At 35.4% G+C, this 23,769-nt stretch overlaps 1 protein-coding gene across 1 annotated transcript in view; it reads right to left on the minus strand.

Moving 5' to 3' along the window:
* Positions 1-23,769, minus strand: part of THSD7A (thrombospondin type 1 domain containing 7A) — a 254,024-nt gene that overhangs the window by 76,888 nt on the left and 153,367 nt on the right. The window contains exons 6-8 of the mRNA XM_071429098.1: positions 23,026-23,207; positions 17,277-17,432; positions 14,682-14,885 (exon numbers count right to left, since the gene is read on the minus strand). Coding sequence (XP_071285199.1) covers positions 14,682-14,885; positions 17,277-17,432; positions 23,026-23,207 — 542 coding nt within the window. The remainder of the gene's footprint in view (positions 1-14,681; positions 14,886-17,276; positions 17,433-23,025; positions 23,208-23,769) is intronic.

Here is a 23,769-nt window from a genome sequence, read left to right on the forward strand (position 1 = left end):
CATATCATGTTGATGGTATTTATTCATATCTGCTCAAAAAAATCCCTTTAATGTCAGTAAAATGGCAGTGTCTTTCAAAATAGCAACAAGTCTATTACCTTAGCAATTATTTTCCATTACAGTTCTTGAATCAGCTGTTAAAAAATATTGATAAATTTTCAACATTTGGAACAATTTTTAACCTCTGTAATTATCAAACTGTAACATAAACTACAGATTATGACCTCAATAGATCCTACTATGTTGACTCCTAAGTTTTTCAACTAACTAAATGTGAAAAGATTGTTTATCTTTCCCTTGTATTATTATTATTATCAAGTGAAGCTTTTATATTCCTGTCTAATGCTTAGGTGCCTAGCTGGTAGCTCCAAGTGTTAAATCAGTTGCTAATTCCCTAATCACATGCCTTTCTCTCAATCGCTCTTGCTAAGTAGCATTTGCATTTAATTAAGTACATCTTAATTAGTTGATGGTTAATATTCTTGAAGTAATTTTCTTCTAAGAAGCCTAAGTAGAAACAGCACTGATTTCAATGAAGACAAATACACTGGTTACTCACATCTGTTCATTATGCAAAAATGACAGAAAGTTGGTCCAATTGTTTAATGATATGTAAACATTGCAGGATTGTAAACTCTTTGATTTGATGGTTTGTGTGTGCAAATTTACTGTGGTTTTGCTTTCAGTGTAGTATCATGCACTCCATTCCTCACTGAAAGAAAAATGGTAAACATGATACTTCTGCCACTTACTCAAAAAACCCATTGTGAATCTCATAAACATGTATGTTTCTATTTTTTTTTTTAAACAAGAAAATTGAGAGTACAAGCATAGGTATTATCATCTTTACATTTTTACCCTTTCTGCACAGATAAATCAGAGACTTATAAAAAGGCCACTGGCTGCTGTCCTTTGCCTATGTAAATACTGGAAGATATATATATACCTTTTAAAATAAAACAATAAATTTTAAAATATGATTTTGACTTTTTTAAAGCAAACATTTGCAATGACAAATGACTATCAATGACAAGAAGTAATAGTAAACAAAATTAAAATAGCTGGAGCTTAGAAACCCACCATATCCAGTGTTTTTACAATCAAAGATAACAGCATGTTAACACACTCAAGGAAAAAATAATGATCTTTTTATTATTTTCTATTCCTTAATGAGATGAAACACCACATTTTACAAGCAATAACTTCTTGTTAATGGCTATATGCAAATTTCTTCTTTATTCACCTTATGGGAAAAATAATTCTGATGAGTGGGATGACACTGGCTTCAGGAACTCCCACATTCATGCAGAAATATAATTTGAAAAACAGTACCTGAACACTTCAGCTCCTTCTCTGTAAGCAAACAGTAAATGAGCTCAGTTACAGCTTACAGGATAGCATGTGTTTGCTAGCCTTTCCCACAACACAGCATATCACCAACTGTGTAGACAAAAGGCAGAAGCAGGTAACACTCTGCAAGTGGTTTATAGGAGAGCTGAACAGTGTGAAAGCCATTCTGCTCCAGAGGTAAGACAGTGCTGGTTACAAGGTTTCTTCTCTGTCCTTAAATTCATCCAAATTTTCAATCACGCAAATTTCAAGAAAAGTGAGTTGCTGATAAAAAAATCCAGGTCAGTATTCCTTAATACATCAGGTAAATAATACATTAATACATCCTGCACCATATACAAAACAGTCACAGGAAAAACCAAAACCAAAATAACACCCCATACCTTGAAATAATGGTAATAATAAAGGGAAAACTCTAACACAAAAATTAAGAACATATATTTAAGATGGATATTTCCTGCTATAATTGCTTCAGATGGAAAACATCTTTGCATATTCTTTGGCAGTAACTTAAAAATAATGGTTAAACATAACGAACTAACACCTTCAGATACAATATTAATGTTTCCTGTAATCCCATTTTCATGTCTGGTAATGACAGAACATATGTACCTTCATTTATATTAGAGTCATCTATCAGGATTACAGTCATGTAGACAGAGTCTAAATTTGCCAGACACAAATAAAACCAGGGAAAGAAATAGCACTTCTTTACCCAAATAATATATTTTTATTTAAAATGCAGTGACATTTGGCCAGATCAAACAGCAGTATGAAAAAATAATATCCCATAGCTATGCTAAAATAGAAATATACAGAAAACTGAGGAAGAAAACCCCAAGAAACCAAAATCAAAACCAACGGAACACTATGCACTTTTTTCCATGAAAGGGGAAACTTATTTGGGCTTGACTTCTTTACTCAATGAGAGTGAGAAAAGTGAAAAATAACTGTTCTCTTTTTGCCATCTTAAGATTTGTGGTAGTCACTTTGAAACTCCACCTCATATTCCTTTATGCCCTTTCTAAATTTTCACTATATTTTGCTAGATTTATTCAGGTTGAAAACCTGAGTTTGCTCAGAAAGTATCGAAAAAGATGTTTCCAATTCTCTCTCTATTTCTAAGTGGTGGGGGTGATGGCAGCCACAGTATCAGCTCCCCCAGGCATACAGCAATCACTTGGCTACCAGCGAGGGTCTCAGTTAAAAAAAAATTGAAAAAAAACCCAATAGATAGACAGAAGAGGCAAGTTCCTTCACTATGCACACAAAGGCACACATAACACCTAACTATGGTTTAAAAAGTAACACAGCCTTTTTATCTCTGACACAACCCTGTAAGGTACTCAGTGCATATTTTGTATTATATGCATCAAAGATTAATGGAAAACTCTTCTTACAGATGATACTTCTTTGATTCTTCACTACTTCTGATAGCACTGAATATTCAACAGCATGAAATAGGCTGTAAATGAACTACTAAAGTCAGTATCTGTGAAAAAGCCTGACCTAAACAGGGATACTGAAGAATTAATTCAAACTAATTAAACTGGGACTTTGAAGGAGATTAGTTAAACTGTATTAACATTTTGCATGGCTATCTTACTCAGAAAGAGAAAATTCTTGACAAATAAAATTTGGAACACTTTAACTTCAAATAAGAGGATTTACAGACACATTTAATATAGTTTAAGTAGTTATTTTTGCAGTGAATTTGGATCAACTTTGGAAAGTGCCTTCATGCACATAACCAAAGTAAACAAGAACTGAAACATGATATGCCTTTAGCTGAAAATCTCCTAGTCTTTTAACTTGATGCTATAGTAGACTTGTACCACAGGGATAGAAGTTCAATAATTCTAATAAAGACTCCAGCAGAGTACCCAAACACTGCCTAACAACAGGAGTAAAATTTTCCTACTGCTTGACAGGTAGTTGAAACATTTTCATGGTTCATTTGCTAATGTAGTCTTACTGAGAATGATAAGGAACAGAGAATACAAGTGTATTGATCATAACCAAGCAGAGTTGCCTTCTAGTGTCAAATAAGCCAATCAAATGTCATCTTGATATGAAAGAAAAAATAAGTTTGATGACAGGCTATGGTCCCATTGAGAATAAAATCAATATTAGTCATGGGACCAACTGGGATCAATATGTCAAACCAATAGGCCATTTTAGCAGGATGGAGAAAGGAGAGGAAAAGTGCTGACAGAGCTAAAAGGAAAAAAGAGGACAGTGAGAACCTTGAGGATGACATCACTTGAAAATTAACGCTGTATTTCTAAAAACACTTGTCAAAAGCACCAAGTCACCTTAAAAAGACACAGCTAGTTCCAAGACTAGCTAGCTAGTTCCAAGATCAGTTTATTCTCATAAACTTTTCCCAATCAAGCCACAATTCATATAGTGAAAAAATTATATTCAAGTATGACTTCCAGAAAAAAGATTAAAAATACTTCCTCCATTTGTATTTAAAATGTTAAAGAAGCTCTACTGTGTTTAAAAGTCAAGAAAAGTCTTTTCACAGGCTTTAGAAATAGTGATGGTGTTATTTGAATACTGGTAACAGTAGGATTTAAAATACATGGATTTGAAAATGCAACATGCATTTATTGCAATGTGTCTTTTTGATTATTTAAAACCCCCATGTTTTATTAAGCACTGAAAATTATTGTACTACTTTTTCACTGCTGAGTATTCTCAGCAGATTTTTAACTTCATCACATATGGACACATAGACTGTTGTAGCCTTTTAAAAGGTATTTCACAGGTAAAAGCCTTTTCACAGGTATTTTGTTGTAAGTGCTATTTTACACATTTCACCCTCCCATCCAATAATGTCAAAATAACCTGGAGAACAAGTTTGGGAAGGGCACTGGAATGTCAGTGACTTCAAACCAGTTTGATTAGAAAAGATATTTCTGATGTGCTGATCTGAACTAGACTAACATTTAGGGATATGAGTTAGGAATAGAAGCATAAAAAGGAAATAATAGGCAAGAGAAGCAGTAGCATGAAAACAATGTGAGAGTTCCACTAATGTCAGTAGAATGACAGTGCTCACCACAATCATTTCAATGATTTCCTACACTGAGGTACTAATCTGCATATTTTCAGCAGCTACCTTAAATGGCCTGGTTTTTCAAGAAACAAGACTTTCACTAACTTCAAGCTTCTCATTTTCAGCATAAACATTATCTTTGGTTAATAAATTTATAAATTTAAGCTAAAAAAACTACAAAAATTTGCTTCATAAATGGGTTCATAAATACTTCAGCAGTGCAGTATTTTCCTAGAATTTGACCATGAACAGAGTAATGTTATTCTTCTCTATAATGCAAAATCTTACCTCAGATGAAGGGAATGATTAATGGCCTGCACCTGACAGAATATTAAGTGAATTTTTCAGGTGGTCAATTATCTAGTATTTCACTACTATACTGTGAATTTGCAGCAAGTTTACAACTGTGCCTTCATATACATTGTCATACCTCCTGCCACACAAAGACACATGTAACTCAAAAAGGGGTTTAAGAGAATAAGAAAAATTATTTTATATGGCTGAAGATGATTGCAAACATTTTCTTTGCATTATTCATCCAGCTGCAGCTAGTAAAGAGTTGTCACCCTCTATATAATCTGACAGCTCAATTCAATCACAGTTAAAACATAGGACCCAAGAGGTGTAAGAGAGATCACTGCCACTGTCATGTTTACACATTTCTGAGAAATGGTTTTTAAATTAATTTCATGGATGCTTTTGTCTGTGTCCTACTACTGGCAGATAAAATGCAGTCTTTGGAGAACACCTTTTTATCCATCTTGCAATGAATATCTCATCATTATGAGGGGAAGGCACAGCATGCCTTTAGGGAGCTCAGACTGTGAATTAATCTTCTCTTTTGGAAACATTTTCATAGTTTTTCTCCCAAGAAGACTAAAACTAACCCATCCTTTTGACTTTTTTCGTTCTCCTAACCTCTAAGTGTATGGATTCAGAGAAGGAGCTGTCAGGAAAACAACCAGAAGTAAATTCCACTACATCTTATAAACCTACTCTGTGGAAGGACATATAATAGCATTGTCACAAATATACAAAAAAAAAAACCCCTCCAGGAATACCTCTGCAAGTTTAGGGACATTACAACTTCTTTACTCTGTTAATAAGTTATGCAAGATAATGTCCTAAACTCACAGAAGCCTGAGAGATTTCATTGTAGGTTGACACCTACTCACAGAAATAAATTGTACCCTGAAAATAAGGTTCTCCTTCACTGCTGGTTTTCTAGAAGCTTCCCACAATATATAAGATGCTTCTAGCTCATGTAATTCTTCTTCTTCCCCTCTTTAAATAAAAAACCTCAATTCTGAGGCATCCAGAACAAGAAATTTAATGTATTTTCTGCTTAATATCTTTTCTCTGGAAAACACTAATGCAGCAATTTACTATTCGTAAAATAGTATCAGTACCAATAAAGGACGTCTAAATAAAATTAGAAACAAACATCTGATAATTCCTAGGGCAAGATTTACATACTTAATCCACAAGTTAATCCCCCAAAACTATATCAAGAAACCAAAGAGTAAATGCCAAAATGAAAGGTGCCTGTGTATAAGGCAGTTTTTTTAACTGTATAATCACATGCTTATTGTTTTTCCACTGGGTCCCTTCCTCCTTCAGTTCACAGATTGGAAACCCCTTAATGGGGAGCTATTTGGTATTTTTAGTTTTATTCTCTTTGTTCAATTCACGATCCAATGTTTTATTTACCACACACTAATTAAAAGTGTTATTAAAACAGAACTGGCATTTTTCCTAAGATCTTTCTGTCATGACTATCAGACGCCCACCAGCACAGCATTATTTTCAGAACACTGAAGATGTGGCAGGTCAGCATTATTTGTATTTTGCTGATGCTGAACAAAAGCAGAGCAAAATTAAACCCTGAAGAATAGGACAACTAAGGTTAGTTGTTTCACAGGTATTGCATTCATTACTACAAAATGCCCACTTAATCACCAAAGGAGATATATCTGTCTCACAAATAAGTGGCAGATTCTGTGGAGAAAATGTCATGTTGGCACAATTAAATTCTTCTTTCTGATGTATTCACATAAGGACTGGACAAACTTAATTTCCTAATGTTTGAAAGCTTTATTTTGAAAATTAAAATATGAAATTTTGATGTAATATTTCTTTTCAGTTTTCTAGTTTAAAATAGAAGTCAAATGAGAAATAGTATTTCTGCCATGGGTGTTGCACTGATGCTTGAAACTGCTGCTGTGTCTGTTCTCATGAGACAAAAGTAGAAACAGACTAAAATTCATTGCATTCCAGCCCAAGAAGTTATGAATTTTCTTTTCTTCCCCATTCTCTGGCTTCTTATCCAGCCTTATTTTCTCCAGACACTATTCCTAGTCTGTCACCTCACTGTACTTTTCACCCATACCTCCAAATTCTTTCCAGCTGCTTGTCAAATCCTCCCATGGGCTGACCCTTAGCAGATTAAATACCTCACCAAATTCATTCCTAATGCTTGTCATATAGAGACATTTTATAACTTTGAGTTCTTTACTTGGTCTCAGGAAATTGCCCTGGAGGAAACCAGAGTCAAATCCTATCTTTCCCCAGCTTTCAACCCAATTTTTTGGCCAGAACATTGCAGTTCTTTCTCTTGTCTTGCCTTTTTTCACCAAGTCCCAGGTATAAATCTGTATTTCCATCTGCTAGGGTTGTGGCTATGTAGTCACAAACTACCTGCACTCCAACATCTGAAAGAGATCATTGGGAATGCTGGAGAGACTGGTATCAATTGTTGATCTTGATTTTGAGTAATCATTGTGTCTCCACATGTTTTAGTTCAAAGTTTCTGAAGTATCCAGTGAAGCTTCTGCTTGTGCTGTGCACAAGAGCTGCAAGAATTGCAAAATGACACGTATCATCCTAAGGGTCTAAGTGGCCACTGGAGCAGTTGTCTTGTGAAATCAAGTCTTTTTTGGCAGATAAGGGTGATTTTTTCCTTAACTGGTGCTCAACACAAACTATGATCTATGAGAAAGGTCAGACAATGAGCTGCTCTAGGCTCGAAGTACTGAGAGTAAAATTCCCATTTATTCTGTCTCAACATGAGTAGCTCATGATGAGGTCTTCAGCCTCACCATTTATCAACACAGTGGCTTCACAGCTTTGAAATTTGGTAACATTTATCTAGAAAATGGACCATAAGTATGCAGGTTGTTGTAAAATATAAATAGGCCTGTGTAATGTTTTCTTGGATGGAAAACTGACTCCCATCAAACCTAGTAAGAATATACTGTCTTAGAACATTTTATCATAAAGATAAAAATGACTAGTGCTGTGTCATATAATCTTCTGAGAAAGTGGTACTTAATGTATAGCTATATAGCATAATTTTTATATATAACAGAATTAGATGCAAAATTGCCTCTTCTAAGTAAGTTTTGTAAAAATATTTCAAATATTTTCTGGGTATGTTCTAGGGAGTTAAAAAGTTGACACACAAACCCCAGACCAAAGGAGTTCAATACAGTTCTAGAAATCCTGTTCCATAATCCATCCATGACTCCTTAACCTCCCTTTTCTTTCTTGCCTCATAATAGCCTAATTTGAAGTAATAAATGGAAACACTGTAACACATTAAATTGACCTTCCTAAAGCAATTCCAATTGTTATGAAGTATATCTACAATTATCCCTCTCTGCATTCTTACCATGATGAACCTTGGAGCCTAATCAGAATTGGGTTCCTGCATTGCTGAATATGACACAAATCAAAATGCATGCATCAAAATCCCTCCCCTCTAATTTAGTCGCATGCAGTTCTTACAGTATCCTATTGGTTGTGCCATCAAAAACAAAATAAAGATACTAATAATATGGATTATATAAAACATTGCACTCCCTTGGATCCATTTAAAAAATATTAGCACTTTCCATTCCAGCAGCCTCTACTCTTAGAAGTCCAAAATTTTTACAATAATGCAGCATTATATTTTAGAAGTAAACTGGTCAAAATACATCAAACTTGTCTGACCAGACAGCCACATTATGATCTATTACACTAGACAAAGATTTTGGTAATTAGGTTGGCCGACCTGTTTTTACCTTAATTATATTATTTGTAGACATTAATGTCTCATTAGACATTGTCCATACCATGTGCAACTCCATCTTCAAACACATATGATAAATTGGAAACAAGGGCCTGATGCACTAAGTGCTAATGTTTATTTGACTATGCAGATGGAACACTGGTTTTGTTTTATTTATCCCTTTAAATGTGAAATCATCACATCAAACTACAGGCAAACTATTAAAGACAGGGACAAAAAAGTTAAGTATTTTATTCTTTCCATATAATTAAATTACTACATGTTACATAAATACTAAAAGCATCCATTCTTTTATGAAACTCAGTAGTGACATGTCACTTTCCTAATATCAAGATGAGAGATAAAAAGGAATTGGTGTCATCAATTAAATGTGACTTTTTATTGACAGAAGAGTTATCAATTATCAAACTATTCCGAGACTTAGAGATAGTTTAAGCAGTATTCTGTACTCTTGTTTTTCCTTATATTCCTTTATATTATATAAAAAAAAATCTTTTTAAAAATAAATGCCTTAAAAATCCAATGGTGTGAAACATAATGGCCTGAGAGTGTCAGTTTTAAAGTCCTCTAAATTCAATTTATTTTACTGAATTTTTTTATTTCACTAAGAAATTTGTAAATATACCAAGCATCCAAGAAACATATTCAGTAGTTCCTTATGTTAGCAGCAAAATTAAAGGAAAGGAAGGAAAAGCTTTGGTATAAGTTTCATAGCCTATGTACTTACAGTGAGGAACAAAGTATACATTTTAGATTTGATTTAAATGCCTCAGATGGACATCCAAAAAGCTGTCAGCAGCAAAGAACAGTTTAAAACAATGCTATTATGATATTAGCTAGGAAACAAATATTGGGAAATGATGACTAATGCCCACATAACCAAGTTCCTGTAAGCATAAGGCACTATGAGCTCAAAGGAACTGTCATTAGTTACTGTATTTTTCTGCTAATTGACTGCTGAGCATTGACCAGATTTTGATCTGGGTTTTCTTACAGGCATAACTGAATAATTCAATGTAATTTGAACTTGAATCTGGCTCTTCATTCTTTATAAAGAACTAAGTCATAAAGTGACACAAAGTGCTATTTTCTTTTCTAAATAATCATATTAAAATCCAACCAGTCTGATGGTTTCTTCATCAAATGCATAAAGCTGCACAATAGAAATGTCAGAAAAATAGATTCTTTACATGTGGGCACACCTACAAAATACCTGTGCCCAGGTCCATTGAATCTCTTATTGTTTCCCATCATGAAAATAAATGACAACCAGAAGACTACTCAGCATTTGATTCAAACCATAAATATACAGAAAGACCCAATTCTGAAACCAGCTAAAATAATTCAAATAAAAATTGTTGCACCAGTGAGGCTTCAGCTTTTCCTGAAATTTATTCGACATATTTCATTACCTGCTTCTAGTAAGATGATATAAAGCCACAAGCAAAAAATTAAGGAAGGAAATTGAGATATTGATCGAGAAACTATAGAAGAAAATTTAAATTAGATGAAAAAATTTTGTAAGATTTACTTTAAAGTAAAATTTAACAAAAATAAGAGAAGAGGTATTTCAGTTTCTCTAACTCTTGAGAAAAACAGTAAGGCAAATAAAATATAGGATGTTTTATTGCTGAAGTATGGTGTCTTTTGTTAGTCTCACTAGCTGAGAATAAACACAGATAAAGGACAGGTATCCTAGAAATGTCCTCTGTTCCATTTTGGTCAGTATAGTGTTTTCAGCTCTTGACAAAGTATCTAAACTATTTGGTTTGTTATGCCTCTAAATCAAACAGACCAATCTACCTTCTATATCTTTTAATTGATACCAGCACTACTGCTTTGCCTCCAGTACTGGAGAACTGGTAAAATCCTCACATTTGCATCAGAAAATACTGATGTCAGTGGTGTCAGTCTCAGAAAAACCCAACCTGTGTCACCTGCCTCCATACAGGCACCAGCTACATCAGCATGCACCTCTGCCTACACAACTGCAGCAGCAATTCTGCTGCTTCATAGAGTTGTAGGAATTTGCATATACACAAAGAGCCTTGATGTTGCCATGGCTCCCTCTTCCAAGGCAAGTGACTCTCAGCTGTGAGGCAGAAGATGGCAACGAGTCCACTCCTGTCTGTCCCCTGTAGAGCTACTGTAACCAACAATTAGTGAACTCCAACAAGATCTGGAAGTAATCTGTGCTTCAAAAGTGAGATCCCTTTTGTCCGGAGCAACACATGAAGCAGTACAAAGCCCAACGTGCTATAAAGGCTGTAAACCAAATTATTATCTACAAATTCTTAGAAAATGAGCAAGTCATTCCATGTGACTGTGTGAGTATCAGAAAGACACTCCAGCCAATGCCAGTACCTGAGCTACAGCCTTTAGCCCAAAGGAAAAATGAAAAAAAAAAAAAGTGAACAAGCATTTTAAAGCATTTAATCAGTAGTTAATATTGCAGATTTTTATGTCAGAAATTATATTTCCTTATTACATATGAGTAGCACAAATATGTCTGTTAGCAAAGTGGAGAAGCAGCCAGCTTTCCCACCGTGGACTTTAAATAATGCAGAGATATTTTTGAAACTGTATTCTTCACAGACTGTCATAGCTACAGAGAAATGGAACAAATTCATCTGTTCTAAAATTACTCTTCTGTGTGTGAACTGTGTTAATACACTTAATAATAGATAGTATGTACATAGGTGTGGGTGTGCATGAATGTGTGTGTATGCCTTGCATATGTTACATATGCAACAAAAATATTAATATCAATTTATTTTTTAAAAGGCATTCTATCCTTACCAAAAATTAATCTGTAGAATAGAACATGAGCAACCTATATCTAATTATTAAAATTATGCATACAATGAAGGAATTCTGATCACTTTATGTCGTGTCTGGGAGCTTCCACAACCAAAAGGTGTTTTTTTCACCTAAAAAACTCCTTTTAAAATTTCCTGGAAGATTTACTAAGAATATTTATTCAGAAAATGTTCTTTCCACAGTAGAAGACTGAAGTTCCATTTATATAATAAAATACATCAAAGTTAATTATAGCCTCTGCAATGACAACCTGGGGAATGTCATGTTTTTTCAGCATGAATGAAAATTCTGATTATTGCCATCCACTGTGGAAAGAGTGACAATCACAGGCCTCCAGCAATGAGATAGGAGGATAACTTATTGTTTGCTGTTGTCTCAAAGGCTGTAATGACTCTTATCTAAACACCAAAATGAAGAGAAAAGCTAATTCCTATTACATGAAACAACTTCACAAACATTGCTGCTTGATTCTATCTCAGAAGCCAAACATCCAGGTCAAGACATATTATCCCCAATTAATCATGCTTAAGATATATATGATGTGATATGATGCAATGGTGCACAGAAAGAGAAGCTACAAATCAGTGTTGGGTTTATTTTACATTAAAGCCATAGAGCTTTATCCATCTATGGTACAGAGTTTAGTCTGAAATACCAGCCTTTTTCATTTTATAAAGCAGAAGGCAAGGGCACAATATGCTCTTCTTTTGGATTCATTTAAGTTCCTTCATTTCAACCTTTCCTATCCAAGCACTTAAAGATTTAAGGTTGGCTTAATACCTAATAATAATAAGAAGAAGAATACTTAAAGAGATGGAAGATAACATTGTCAAGCAAAGTTTAGTTTGAGGAACAGCAATCTTTTGCAACAGTTAATGCTTTCAATACTGTTTTCTTTCATGGTCCATTTTACCTGTAAAACAGAAATTAAATTCCCTGTGTGCTACTATGATCAAAAATATAGGAACACATGATTATTATACAAATTATGTACCCTGTTAATAAAGGTACAGTATTTAACTGACAGTCAGTGCAGTCTTCCCCAAGATGTGCTCAAAGAACACTGAATATCACAAATTCCTTACAATGAATAATTTAAGCCATGATGTTTCGACGGTGAAGAGTGGCATCCTCCAAACTTTATTTTACTGGAACTAGCGTGAAGCTGTGGGGCTGAAGAAAAACTTGCCTGACTGCAAAGTGTAGCTCACTTGTATTTTGCACAGCAGAATCTAGATGCCTACAACTTTGGTTGAAGGACAGCATAGAGATTTTCTTGATTGCCAGGGTAGGAGGCCAAAATACTAGATGTGAATTATCTGGGAAGAGGTGGTGGTGTTTAGAAAGTATTTTAGAGTTGTCTACAGGATTTCCAGAGGGCTTGTGCTGTGGGAGGCAAAGTAATAAGATGCTTGAGCAGAGTTTTTGGGGAGAGATTGCTGAGGTTGGTGGGTCTTTGCTTCTACTGCATCATACTAATCCCTCTCAGGAGAGAGTGAAGCAGAAGACACTTGGTATTACTGGTGAAGTACACAGAAGATTGTTTACTAAAGGAAGGAATTTCAAAGAAGGAATTTCAAAAGACCTGGGGCAATTCATTACATTACTCTCCATTGCTTTTGCATTCTCTCAAATGTAATTGAACATGTATTTTTGTGACTGGACAGCTGGAAGATCAGATCTTTACAAAACAAGACATAATTGCAATTTGTTTTCTCCTTTCTTTGAAGCTAAGCACACAGCTCTTCAATCTTAAAGACTGACAGGCCAAGTCCTGACTTCTCACTATTTCTGAGGCAGATTACTGATATAGGCAATGTATAAGGCCATATATTTACAGCAATATATAATGCCATATAATTCAGAAAGACAGAGAGACAAAAAACCAATACTGAGAGTAATAAACACAAGTCTTCAAAGTCAAATTTGGCCAAAACCAAAGCCCATGAAGTGCCAAGAGCAAATTCTGTAAGTTTCAATAGAAAATATCATATACATAAAAAAAATCTCAAAGTTTAATGGATCAATTGCATGCTCCAAATATACAATAAGTTATGTCAATATGAATTACTAAATTACAGTTTAGAAAGAAATTATGTTAGATGTGTGAGAAAACACAATTCCTCAAAATAAAGGCAAGCCAAACTAACCATAACCTAGTAAAGCAAACAACAGTCTTTTTGTTTTACAGATTTTAAAGCGTCTTCACAATTATTCAGGAAACACCTTGATTTTCAAGGAAAAGGCCATTTTTCATCTGAATATATATACAAAACCCCCCTGCAAATTGTTTCAGTATTGTTTCCAAGAAATTATCAAATTGCAAAGGGAAATTTTTTGAGTTAAGGACATAGAATATGGTAGATTGAATATTGTAATTCTAGGCTAATCTCTTTCTGAGCTGTAAAGATGGTTACTAGTTCTCTTAGGTGTATGCAGAAAAATAAAGCTTACATTATAACTCTAAGCATTTCAATTTAATCCCCAAAACTCAATTACAACCTAAAGTCTTCAGCATGAAAGCTCAAGATTTAAATATCTCTATAATCAGTTCTTATTACTTCTGACTGATCTAATTTCAAAATATTTTTTGCAGCTGTTAACACTCATCAGAGGTATCCTCTTACTTAATTCTCTGTTGGAACTGAGAAGCTGCTTACCATACTACACTGCAGTCAATACAATTATTTTAATTTATCTGCTGCTCTAGACTATAATATTGCTAATGAATAAAGACTATTCTCTCAACAGTAATTGATGAACCTTCAGTAGATTAAAGTATTCTGTAAGCAGCTTTCAAAATTGGCTTTTATGACTGTGTCATGCAAGATCTGTTTTGTCTCACAGAAGATAATTGAATAATGGTTGTATTTTTTTTGACCTTTTGAAGAAGCAAGACAGCTTGGACTGTCAACCCAACTCTGTAACGCTCATCAAACCATCCTTTTTAATAAACATATTATTATTTTTCTTCCAGCTACACTTACTGCAATGTATCTTACTTTGCTCACATTTTATTTGTTTCTAGGCTCAGAGGATCAGCTTTGTTAGTGGGATTACATCAGGGAATTCAGTCAAGCCACTGCAGGCATGAATCTGATCTATTGGCAAACAATAGCTGTCTTCTATTTAATTTTCTCTAAGTCACTTTGTGAAGCTTTGAAACCCTACACAGTGTAGGTGAAGGAGCTTGGTCCTAGAGCAACTAGAGGTCTTACCCTTCCTCTCCAGTATTAATGGACATTTATATCTATTCCAGACAGCTTGGTTTTAAGGATCAAGAAAGCTGAGAACAACAACTGATACCCTTTTGGACCACATTTTAGTATCTTCCCTCTAGCTGGCGTGGGCTGTAGGGAAAAGCATCCATCTTACCATCGCTGTTGATGCAGACAACAACAGGAACCTGTGTGCCAGGGCCACACGGCTTTTCATTGTCAGGAATGCATTCCTCCAGCCCTGTGATTCTCCAGTCATAGCAAGAGGGCTCTTCACATGGGATGGCTTCCAAAAGGTGAGGACAGTTTCCTGTTCCTCCTGTAGGCTCATTGGTGATGCGACGTTTCCTTAGTTTAAAGCCTGAAATGCCCATGAAAATAACAATTTAACTCTAAAATGTGAAGTGAAGCACTTTTTATCTCTCTACTCCTGAGTGAACAGTTCTGTTTGTCTTCTTGGTAAAACCTACCACAGACACTTTAGATAATTGGGTAGAATTGCACTTTAGATAATTGGGTAGAACTCAATAAAAAAGGACTAGAGATAAAATTTTACAAGTTTCAATGTTTTGAGCCTCCTCAGGGTCCAGAGGCTTTGCCTTAAACCCCTCTTTATCATAGTCATGTGGACTCCGGGAAGGAGACAGGATCATTTCCTGAGCATCACTCTTGCAAGATCCATCTCATTTTATAAATCTTGACTACATTGTTGGGTCATCATTACTCAAATAAGTTGTTTGTTTTCTTCTCAGGTATGTTCCAACAGAAATGGATTATCAAGAGAAATCAGCTTACAGACACTCGTTCCCCCTCCAACCCTCCAAAATAAAATAGAAGAATAAAAAGACAACTTGTGAGAAAAATAAAAGCATGAAAATAAACTCAAAATAAACCTGTGAATACATTTTCAGTAATAGACATTACAATATTCCCTTGCAAGCATCTAAAAATTTCCTTAAGACTACCTAAACTCATTTTGGAATGGACAAACTGATTGGCACTTATGCACTGTGTCATCTACTGGGCCAATGCCAGCAACCAAAAGCAATCCACTCTCTCCTTTCAGGATGGCTCATTGAAAAAAACCAGACTAAATACAGTCAGAAAAACCTAACCAAACTAAATGGATTCAGGAGATAGTTTCTCTTTTCATATCTTTTCACAATCTCTCTCGTTTTATATCAGTATTCAGGCAAGCAAGTAATATACAGGTATTTTTTATAAAATACTACATATAATATACTCTGTTATTTCTGCCAAGACACAAACTGAACAGGAGAGTTTTCAAACACACATGTGCAAGAACTGATTCTTTGAAGACATGCCTCCTAATTTAATTATAGTAAGTATTTACTTTAAAAATACTGTTCCATTTATCTTCAGATGCTGTTTGTTCTCCTTTTTCCTAAACTAAAGAGTTCAGCCAAATTATGTGCAAAAGGTTTAGTAAGCTTGACACAAAAGGTTGATATAATTTCAAAAATAAAGAACTCCAATATCTACAGCAACAAAGGATGCAAATGATCTGGAAATATGTAGACAGACATGCTGCTAAAAGTGGGAGTGCCTGCACAATTTTCACATCATTCTCTCAGAAGAACTGTCAATGCAATTATAAAATAAAATGTAAGAATTTCCAGATAAGAAAAAAACATTGGCAATTGACAAAACATCCCTGCTCATGTGTGCAGGAATAAAGGCTTGCACAAAGTGCATCCTAATGTACTTCTATTAGACAGATGTCCAAATCAGTCTCACAAACCTAAACTTTACCCCTGAAAACATAGCAAATCTTTCAGTGATGGAACAGCAACAGAAATAACAGACTACTTGACAGCTGTACTCAGACTACTTAATCTGATAGATTTGCACAATTGAACTGCTTTTTCCTTCTTGAACTGATCAAGGTTGGGTCAGAGTTCCAAAAAACAGCTTTGTAATATTACTGCTGCCCAGACAGAAGTGTAGCTAGCAGTATGCCAGACATATCCAGCTAAGCAAACATAGCAATCACAGTTGCTCCTTCCAGTGGACATATGTGGCTGCCCTTTCTTACAACTGTTTTCAATCAAGAAACCCAAGTCTGTACTCCCAATTTTATCAGATAATCACTTTGCAGCAATGACTAGGCCAGTTTTTCTCATTTACAGCCAGAAGCCCACAGACTTCTAACATGAGGTCCCTGTCACGGTATTCTTGCTTTCCTATTTTGATGTCAGGTTACTACAATCTGTTCTGCATGGCAATAAATTGTAAAACATGCTGAAATCGAAACTAGCACATATGTCATAAGTAAAACAGCATCTCCTATCAGCAGTGAATGGTGCCATCTCTGCCAGATCATGATTTACGGTCTAATGGTGAATTCCTAAGCTATTACTGAACTGTAAATCTTTGATTGCCTTGTACACTACATACCTCAAAGGAGGCTTCTGTCCTCCTTTTGTGACAGTGCCAAAGTTGTGATTTGAACACACAAACTGTACCCCTTTCAATGTGAGAGGAAGGTTTGAAACTGGAATTGACCTGAAAAAACCCAAACTGATCTTGAGAGCCTAGAAAACAGGCTACATTTTTGCTACCTTTGGTATAACAGTGATGTCAAATGTAGTCCCAATTCAATGACTTTATTTTGATGCCCAGAGGCACTAGGTATACACTTCTTGGTACAAAATTTCATGTGCTTGCATAACCTAGTGACTTAGGAATAGTAAATATCACCATTAAAAGGCTCTGCTGAATTGTTACATACCCTTCTTGGCCTGAGGGTCATCACAGCTTTCATAGGTGCATGGTCCCCAGGCTGACCATGCTGAGGTCTCGCACTCTGTAGGACAGGGAACGTGGCACAGCTGGGAGGTGCTGGGAAGAGGTCCTGTACACAGTTTACGGTCTACTGGCCTTGAAGCTGTCAAAACAAGATATTTCTCATATGTCACTGGTCATGTTCCTCAGTTCTAAGTAGACAGAACCATCCTTCAGTCAGAAGGGCTGCTATCTCATCATTTTAATCTGATGACGTGATGGAAAAATGCCTGCCTTGAAAAAAGTTGAATGGAAGTCAGTTTACTCTTTGCATGAACAAAGTCAAATCCCATTATGTGGAGATGGGAAGATTGTAGATATTGCAGCATCCCCTCTGACCCAGTCCTTTCCTTTGAGGGATAAATTATACCACCATAATAATTGTTCACTTTGCATTCTACATAAATTTGTGTCCTGTTATCTCATTACTTCTTCTCTTAAGAAATTGAACACAAAGCTGCATAAACCCCTTTGCTCTTGGTATATGTAAGCTATATGATATTATAACTTCAAAGGCCTGGTAATTAATATTTAAAAGATTATTTTTAAGCTTTAACCCGAAACACAGATAAAATTTTGGCAAAAACTTTTTTCCTTTTACTCTAAAGACTATCAAGTGCACACTCAGAAGTAAGATTTGTGCAGCAGCAACTTTAGTTCAAGAAAGGCTTTGTTTCAGCGATATATATGCTTTGCATTTGCTATATATATATTGATAAATATGTATACATCATGTGTATATGTAGTTGTAAAAACTGCACAAGACAATTTATTTTTTTTTAAGTGTTATTAAACTATAGAGACACATGTGAAGGCAGACTCTTCTGTTCTTTAAAGATCAATAACCAAAATCACCCTTCCCCTTCCGTACTTTATTCTTTTGACTTCACAGGTAGTACAAGTAATGGGAAAATAAGGTGCCAGAGTAAGGCACAGAACTCAAACTGAAAATGTACTATTTAATTGAAAGCAAGATTTTAATTCTTTTTCATAATACAGGACTTGACAAAATATTACAGTAAAAAGAGAAAATCTGCTAGAAGTCTGCCACATTACTTTACTTTGGTTGATTGAGGAAACATAAAATTCCTTAACTTAAAGCACTCTCCTTCTATTAAGTATTTTTTTTTCCTGTGGGAAGTTACATCATTAATTTTGCCACCACTTTTGATGAAAAGACTCTCAGATTAAATAGATACAGTATATGACAAAATATCTGTCTGAAAGATGAAATCAATAACCACTTATGGAATGTGAAAGTAAACACGAGGCTGTTAAAGTACAGTCAATCTTGTAGACATCTGTGTATGTCTTTCCATTCAGATTTTCTTAGCAGATGATCTTTACAGTTTCGGAAAAAGCATCCAATTCTCACTTTTTTAAGGGGAAAATGGAATGAAAAATCCTCACCCTATTCTGGTTGTCAACGTTGCCTCCTTTGGCACAGTTTTATACTGTGTTGCTCCACATAATGAAGATAGTAATTTAATATTACTGTCTCTAGCTTACCAATCTCTTGAAATAAAATAATATAAAGGCTTATATTCCAACATTTGCATAATGGTATGTTGAAATTAATTTTTATGACATATTATTGATTTTTACAGTAATTTTGACATGCACAATGAGCATGCATGATACTCAACATAATATGCCTATTTGGTGTAGAAAATGGATATAAGTAAACATAGTTTGCCTGTTGAATTTGCATTGACTAGTTTCTAATAAAAAAAGAAAAAGAGTAAGTAACTGCTATTCATACATTTTAACCTTTATTTAACTGGGGAATTGCCCAAGTGAGACAGTTGAAATTAAGGGCCAATCATACCCCTGAGACAGTCTTGCTTCAGGGAATAGAGAAAGTGCTCTGAGGAATTCCATGCTTCATCTTTAGCCTTCACCATGATAAAAAACTTATCACACTAGTTCAGAGAATTTTACTCAGAAAAATAACAAAGATCTTTCATTGGAAGCTTTTAGCAGTAGCAGTTTTTTCATCTCACAGGTAACAATAAATCTTTAAATATGCCAAAATGCTTTCCAAATGCTGTGTTTAGACACTAAGTGATGTACAGATGCTATCTCTTATATTTTGTTTTTACAACAAAATCATTCAACCATAGGACAGAAAAGTTTTATTTCAGATTATTAAAAAATGTTTTCATCACTGAGCACTTAGGATGAATTTCATGCAGGATTACTCAAAATTCTTTTCCAGAGATGACAGTGAAAGAAAACAGCTTTGTCTGGGCATCTTATGACCATCTTGTTCCCATGAATTTAAATTAATTTCTTTCAGCATCACAAAAGTATGATTGAGCATAGGCTTTGATGTGTATTGTTTAGCAAAGACACTCTGACATAAGACAATACTGGATGCATATATTTACAGTTTAAAACCTTGTCTTTGTCCTTTCATACTTTCTTGTGTCAGCATTAAAGATTGTTCTTTATTCCTTAGAAGTAATGCTGAATGCCAATTAGACTGTGTGTAATACTACAAGGTCTATGTGAAATTTGACCAAATTTTGGCCAAAAATTAGAAAGAAAAGTTAATGCATTTTGATAATTTCTCTTTCTCCTTCAGTCTAACTAATAAATTAGATTCAGCTTTCAAGGAATTTCAGGTTCACGGCTAGTAGCCTAAAAAAATAAAGATTTAATTATCCATTCCGGAAATAATGTTCTATATTAGGAAATTTCAGCTGAATATATTTTATATCCTTGTAAAACACTTCCTTGAATTACTGCATTTTAAAAACAACTGAAAAGAAAAAAAAAACAGTTCTGCTTTTATGCATTTGCTACTCTTATCAAGACATAAAATTCTCCATCTTTCTCTAAAGACCCTCAAGAGACTAGCGCCCAGTAATGACCAGGCTAGCAAGGAGACTGAATTTATATGTGTCTGTATCAGTATAAGCAGACACAATTTCATATTTCTCTTTCTGGTCATTTGCCACACTGGTTTCACAGCAAACAACACAAAGAAATTTCTCCAAGTACTCTCACTCAAAAATCCCAAGAAAAACTCAAGCCTAAAATACATTATGACCAACAACTAAATAACATTTTCTTCTCATTTTCTATAATGCTGAATTCTCTCATCAAAAAACATTAGATAATTCAGAACCTTATGCTCTGAGAAATGGCACAATTCCATGCATGTAAGCAGTCCTGTGCTTAATAAGGCAACAAATGTGTATTTGCAGATGTAGAATAAATTTCTGCCCATAAGGAACTTTCTTCCTCTTTATTCTACATCGAGGGTTTTAAAGGTACTCGGAATAAGATGAAACAGTACACCTCATACAATAAGAGAAACTTCATGACTAAACCAGTTAAGTAGGTGAACAGAGATGAAACAATTCAAGTCAGTGGCAAGTAAATGGGAGTATGACTGTGGCCTCCAGGAACTCGATTGTCACTGCTTAACTACTACAACAAATGTTCTTCTTCTTCCTACTGACCTGAGTAGTGTGAGGGATTCTGGTTCAGCTCAGTATTAGAAGTTCAAATTCTTACCAGAGGCCTAAATTGGTGTTTTAAATCTGCAGAAGGGACTGGAAACAGCAGTTATGATGAAAGCTGAAATACAATTCCCAATGCTCAGAAGTGAGAGGAAAAGCAGTCACTAGCTAAAATGGTTCAGGAGTGGAACAGGCAATTGTTCCAGCATCCTAGCTGGCTCATGAGCTTCCTTAGTTTGAATTTTGGCCTGTCACTTTCAAACTGATCTGAAATTTCCTGAGAATGCTCCAATCCATTTAACTATTTCAGAGCCACATAAACATGTTAAGTGTACACATATAGCAAACAAGGTCTCCCAAAAGGGCATTGCCTCCTTTGCATGCTCTAACCAAAAGGTCAGGTTGGAGGCTTTAATTTACCTACCTGTTATTTCAAAAGTGATTGATAGCAGAGGTGCAGCACTAGCCTTCGACTTGCTCTGTGACTGACTTTCTGAAATAACAGGGAAATGCCACCATGAGAATATGAGAAGGGAGGTCTTTAAATCAGCCTTACCAAAAAAGCGTTTGCTACAACCAACAATAAACTACACTGAGACGAAGGCGTTTCCCCACAGCATAATCTGGTGGGTGTGTGCCCTGGCTTTTTCCCATCTTCAAATTACTCATAATTTTCTATTCTATGACAGGAGAGAGAGGGAGGATGAGCAGAGCAGCACCTCTTCTGAAAATCTGTCCCCTAACGTGGAAACAGCCCAGAGCTCCTTTTTAAACTAAGATCCACTTCACCCCCAGTCTGAGCTCTTGAAAAACTGTTCTCATGTTTATGCATCCAAGACTAGTTACATTTTAATCAGCTTTCAGGAGCCTGCAGAGATTACCTCCTGATGGGCTCCATGTATTCCTGTCACAGTCTGATAAGGGTAAATTTCACACACGCCTAATCTGGCGAGACTTCACAGCCTACCAAAATCCTAATCATCATTCTGAACAGTAAGCTGCCACTGGTCTTATTGTTACCTCTCCTTAGCTGGGAGGTTTTTGTAGTTCACACTGCGGCAGAGGCATCTAAACTTTGTTCAGCAGAGGCGATTTACTAAAAGCCCTTGGGCAGAGCTGATTTGCATAAGACAAAGAGGCTTGAAAGCTTCTTCTTTAATAAATACAGATGTGGGGCTGCAGAGCTCCCGAGTCACACCCTACTGATCTGAGCAGTCACGCTGAAATGGATGTTGGCATTAACATTCCCCACAAACTCTACCTCTAAGGCAAGTTTGAGAGTACCTTTAAACCACAGCAGGAACCTTGCTAGTCTGCTGTTTGGCCAGCCCTGGACAAAATGTGGTATTACATGGGATTTGCATATTGATGTTGTTTTTCCTGACGTATATGCATGTTGTTTTTCCTGAAGTATATGGCTGTGTGTTTGCATGAAATAGGTAAATGATAAAATTTAATTAAAAAGTTAAATGCATTTAGCTTAATTCACTGATTTCTGAATCTATAGTTCTGCATTACTATACAGAAGTAGATGTAATGTAAAATATTCAAGTGTTGTTCTAAAATATGTACGCTACCAAATGAATTAAAGATTTTTGTTCTAAGCTATTCTCTCTTTCCTTAAGAAGCTGTGCAGGCTTTAACAGTGACAAGGAAAAATCTCTTCTCTCTTTCAGTTAGGTAAATAAATCCATGAAATTATATTGGCTTGAAGTACTGAAAGCTACTTAAAAACTTGACCAAATAAAGGAAAAAAGAAAATCAGTTCCCTGCAAATTAAATCTAATAATATTTTTGCATTTTTCTATATTGAGCTTACATGCCAGAATTTACATATTCCATCTGCACGTCAAACAGCACAAGTTCATCACCCAGATGAAGGACATACCAGAAATTTACAGTAGATGAAAATACCAGGTCTAAGACTTCTGACCCACCTTTTCATGTTCTTTCTTATGGAAAGGTCTCCTGCACAGTATTTTTCAGTAGACACTAAGAAATAGTAATTTCTAGGAATTTATATTTGGAATCTATATTTGCAGCATAGAGAATGAAATCTTCGCCACAGCAATTAAGCATTTTTATCTGAATTAAAAAATAGCAGTAACTCACAAGTTAAGGTAAGGAGGCACTCATGACAGAAGACAATGAAAGCTGTGAAAGAGTTCTGGAATGCTGACATGCTCTGATTTCACACTAATTTAACTGCAATGGAATCAAGTTTACCTTCTTTATCCTTGAGGGTATTTAGGTAGGAGAGGAGGTTTTCGTTAGCCTGCACACAGTACACCTCCCTGGTCTGCACGCCGCCTCCGCACAGCGCTGTCTGGTTCCCCCGCCTCTTGTCCTGCTGGCTGAGGAGAGGATCCACGCGGCATTCCGTCCACTCAGTGCTGCGCCAGCCATACCTGCAACACACTTGGTTAACTGGGTCTCTAGAAATCATCCAGCCCTCTCACACAGTATTCAATTACACAAGCTGAAACGCCTCAGTACCTCATTAACTTCATAAAAGGCCTGAGCACTGCAATTCCTTGCACACAAAGGTGCAGTAAATTTCGCATTTTATGCATATGGAAACTTTTTTTGTATTATTTAATTTTTAAAATCGTTACTCTTTAAGAGGATCTTTCAAATTCCTGAAACATACCACATATATAAATATTTTATTTGAGGGGAGAAAAACTTACTATACAGAGACGTATAGTCCATGTTCAGATAACTTTCAAGAATGTGACTCTCGGCATTTGTTTAGAGCTTGACAATTTATATAAACAAAATCCAAAATATGAAAGAGATGTGAATGCTGAGAAACACAAGAGCCAGAAAATGAGGGAAAAACCTCTCAACTCCCCCTCCCCTCCCCACAAATAACCCAAAAGCCTATTGTTATCTTTGAAACTAAAGTTTCTTCTGGATATCAAGGTGAAACTATGATTATTTTTTATTATGACTTCAGGAAAACTATTC

Source organism: Agelaius tricolor, unplaced genomic scaffold (genome assembly GCF_023055355.1).
Source record: "Agelaius tricolor isolate 1412-34295 unplaced genomic scaffold, bAgeTri1.0.p SCAF_6, whole genome shotgun sequence".
In the NCBI taxonomy this organism is placed as follows: domain Eukaryota; kingdom Metazoa; phylum Chordata; class Aves; order Passeriformes; family Icteridae; genus Agelaius; species Agelaius tricolor.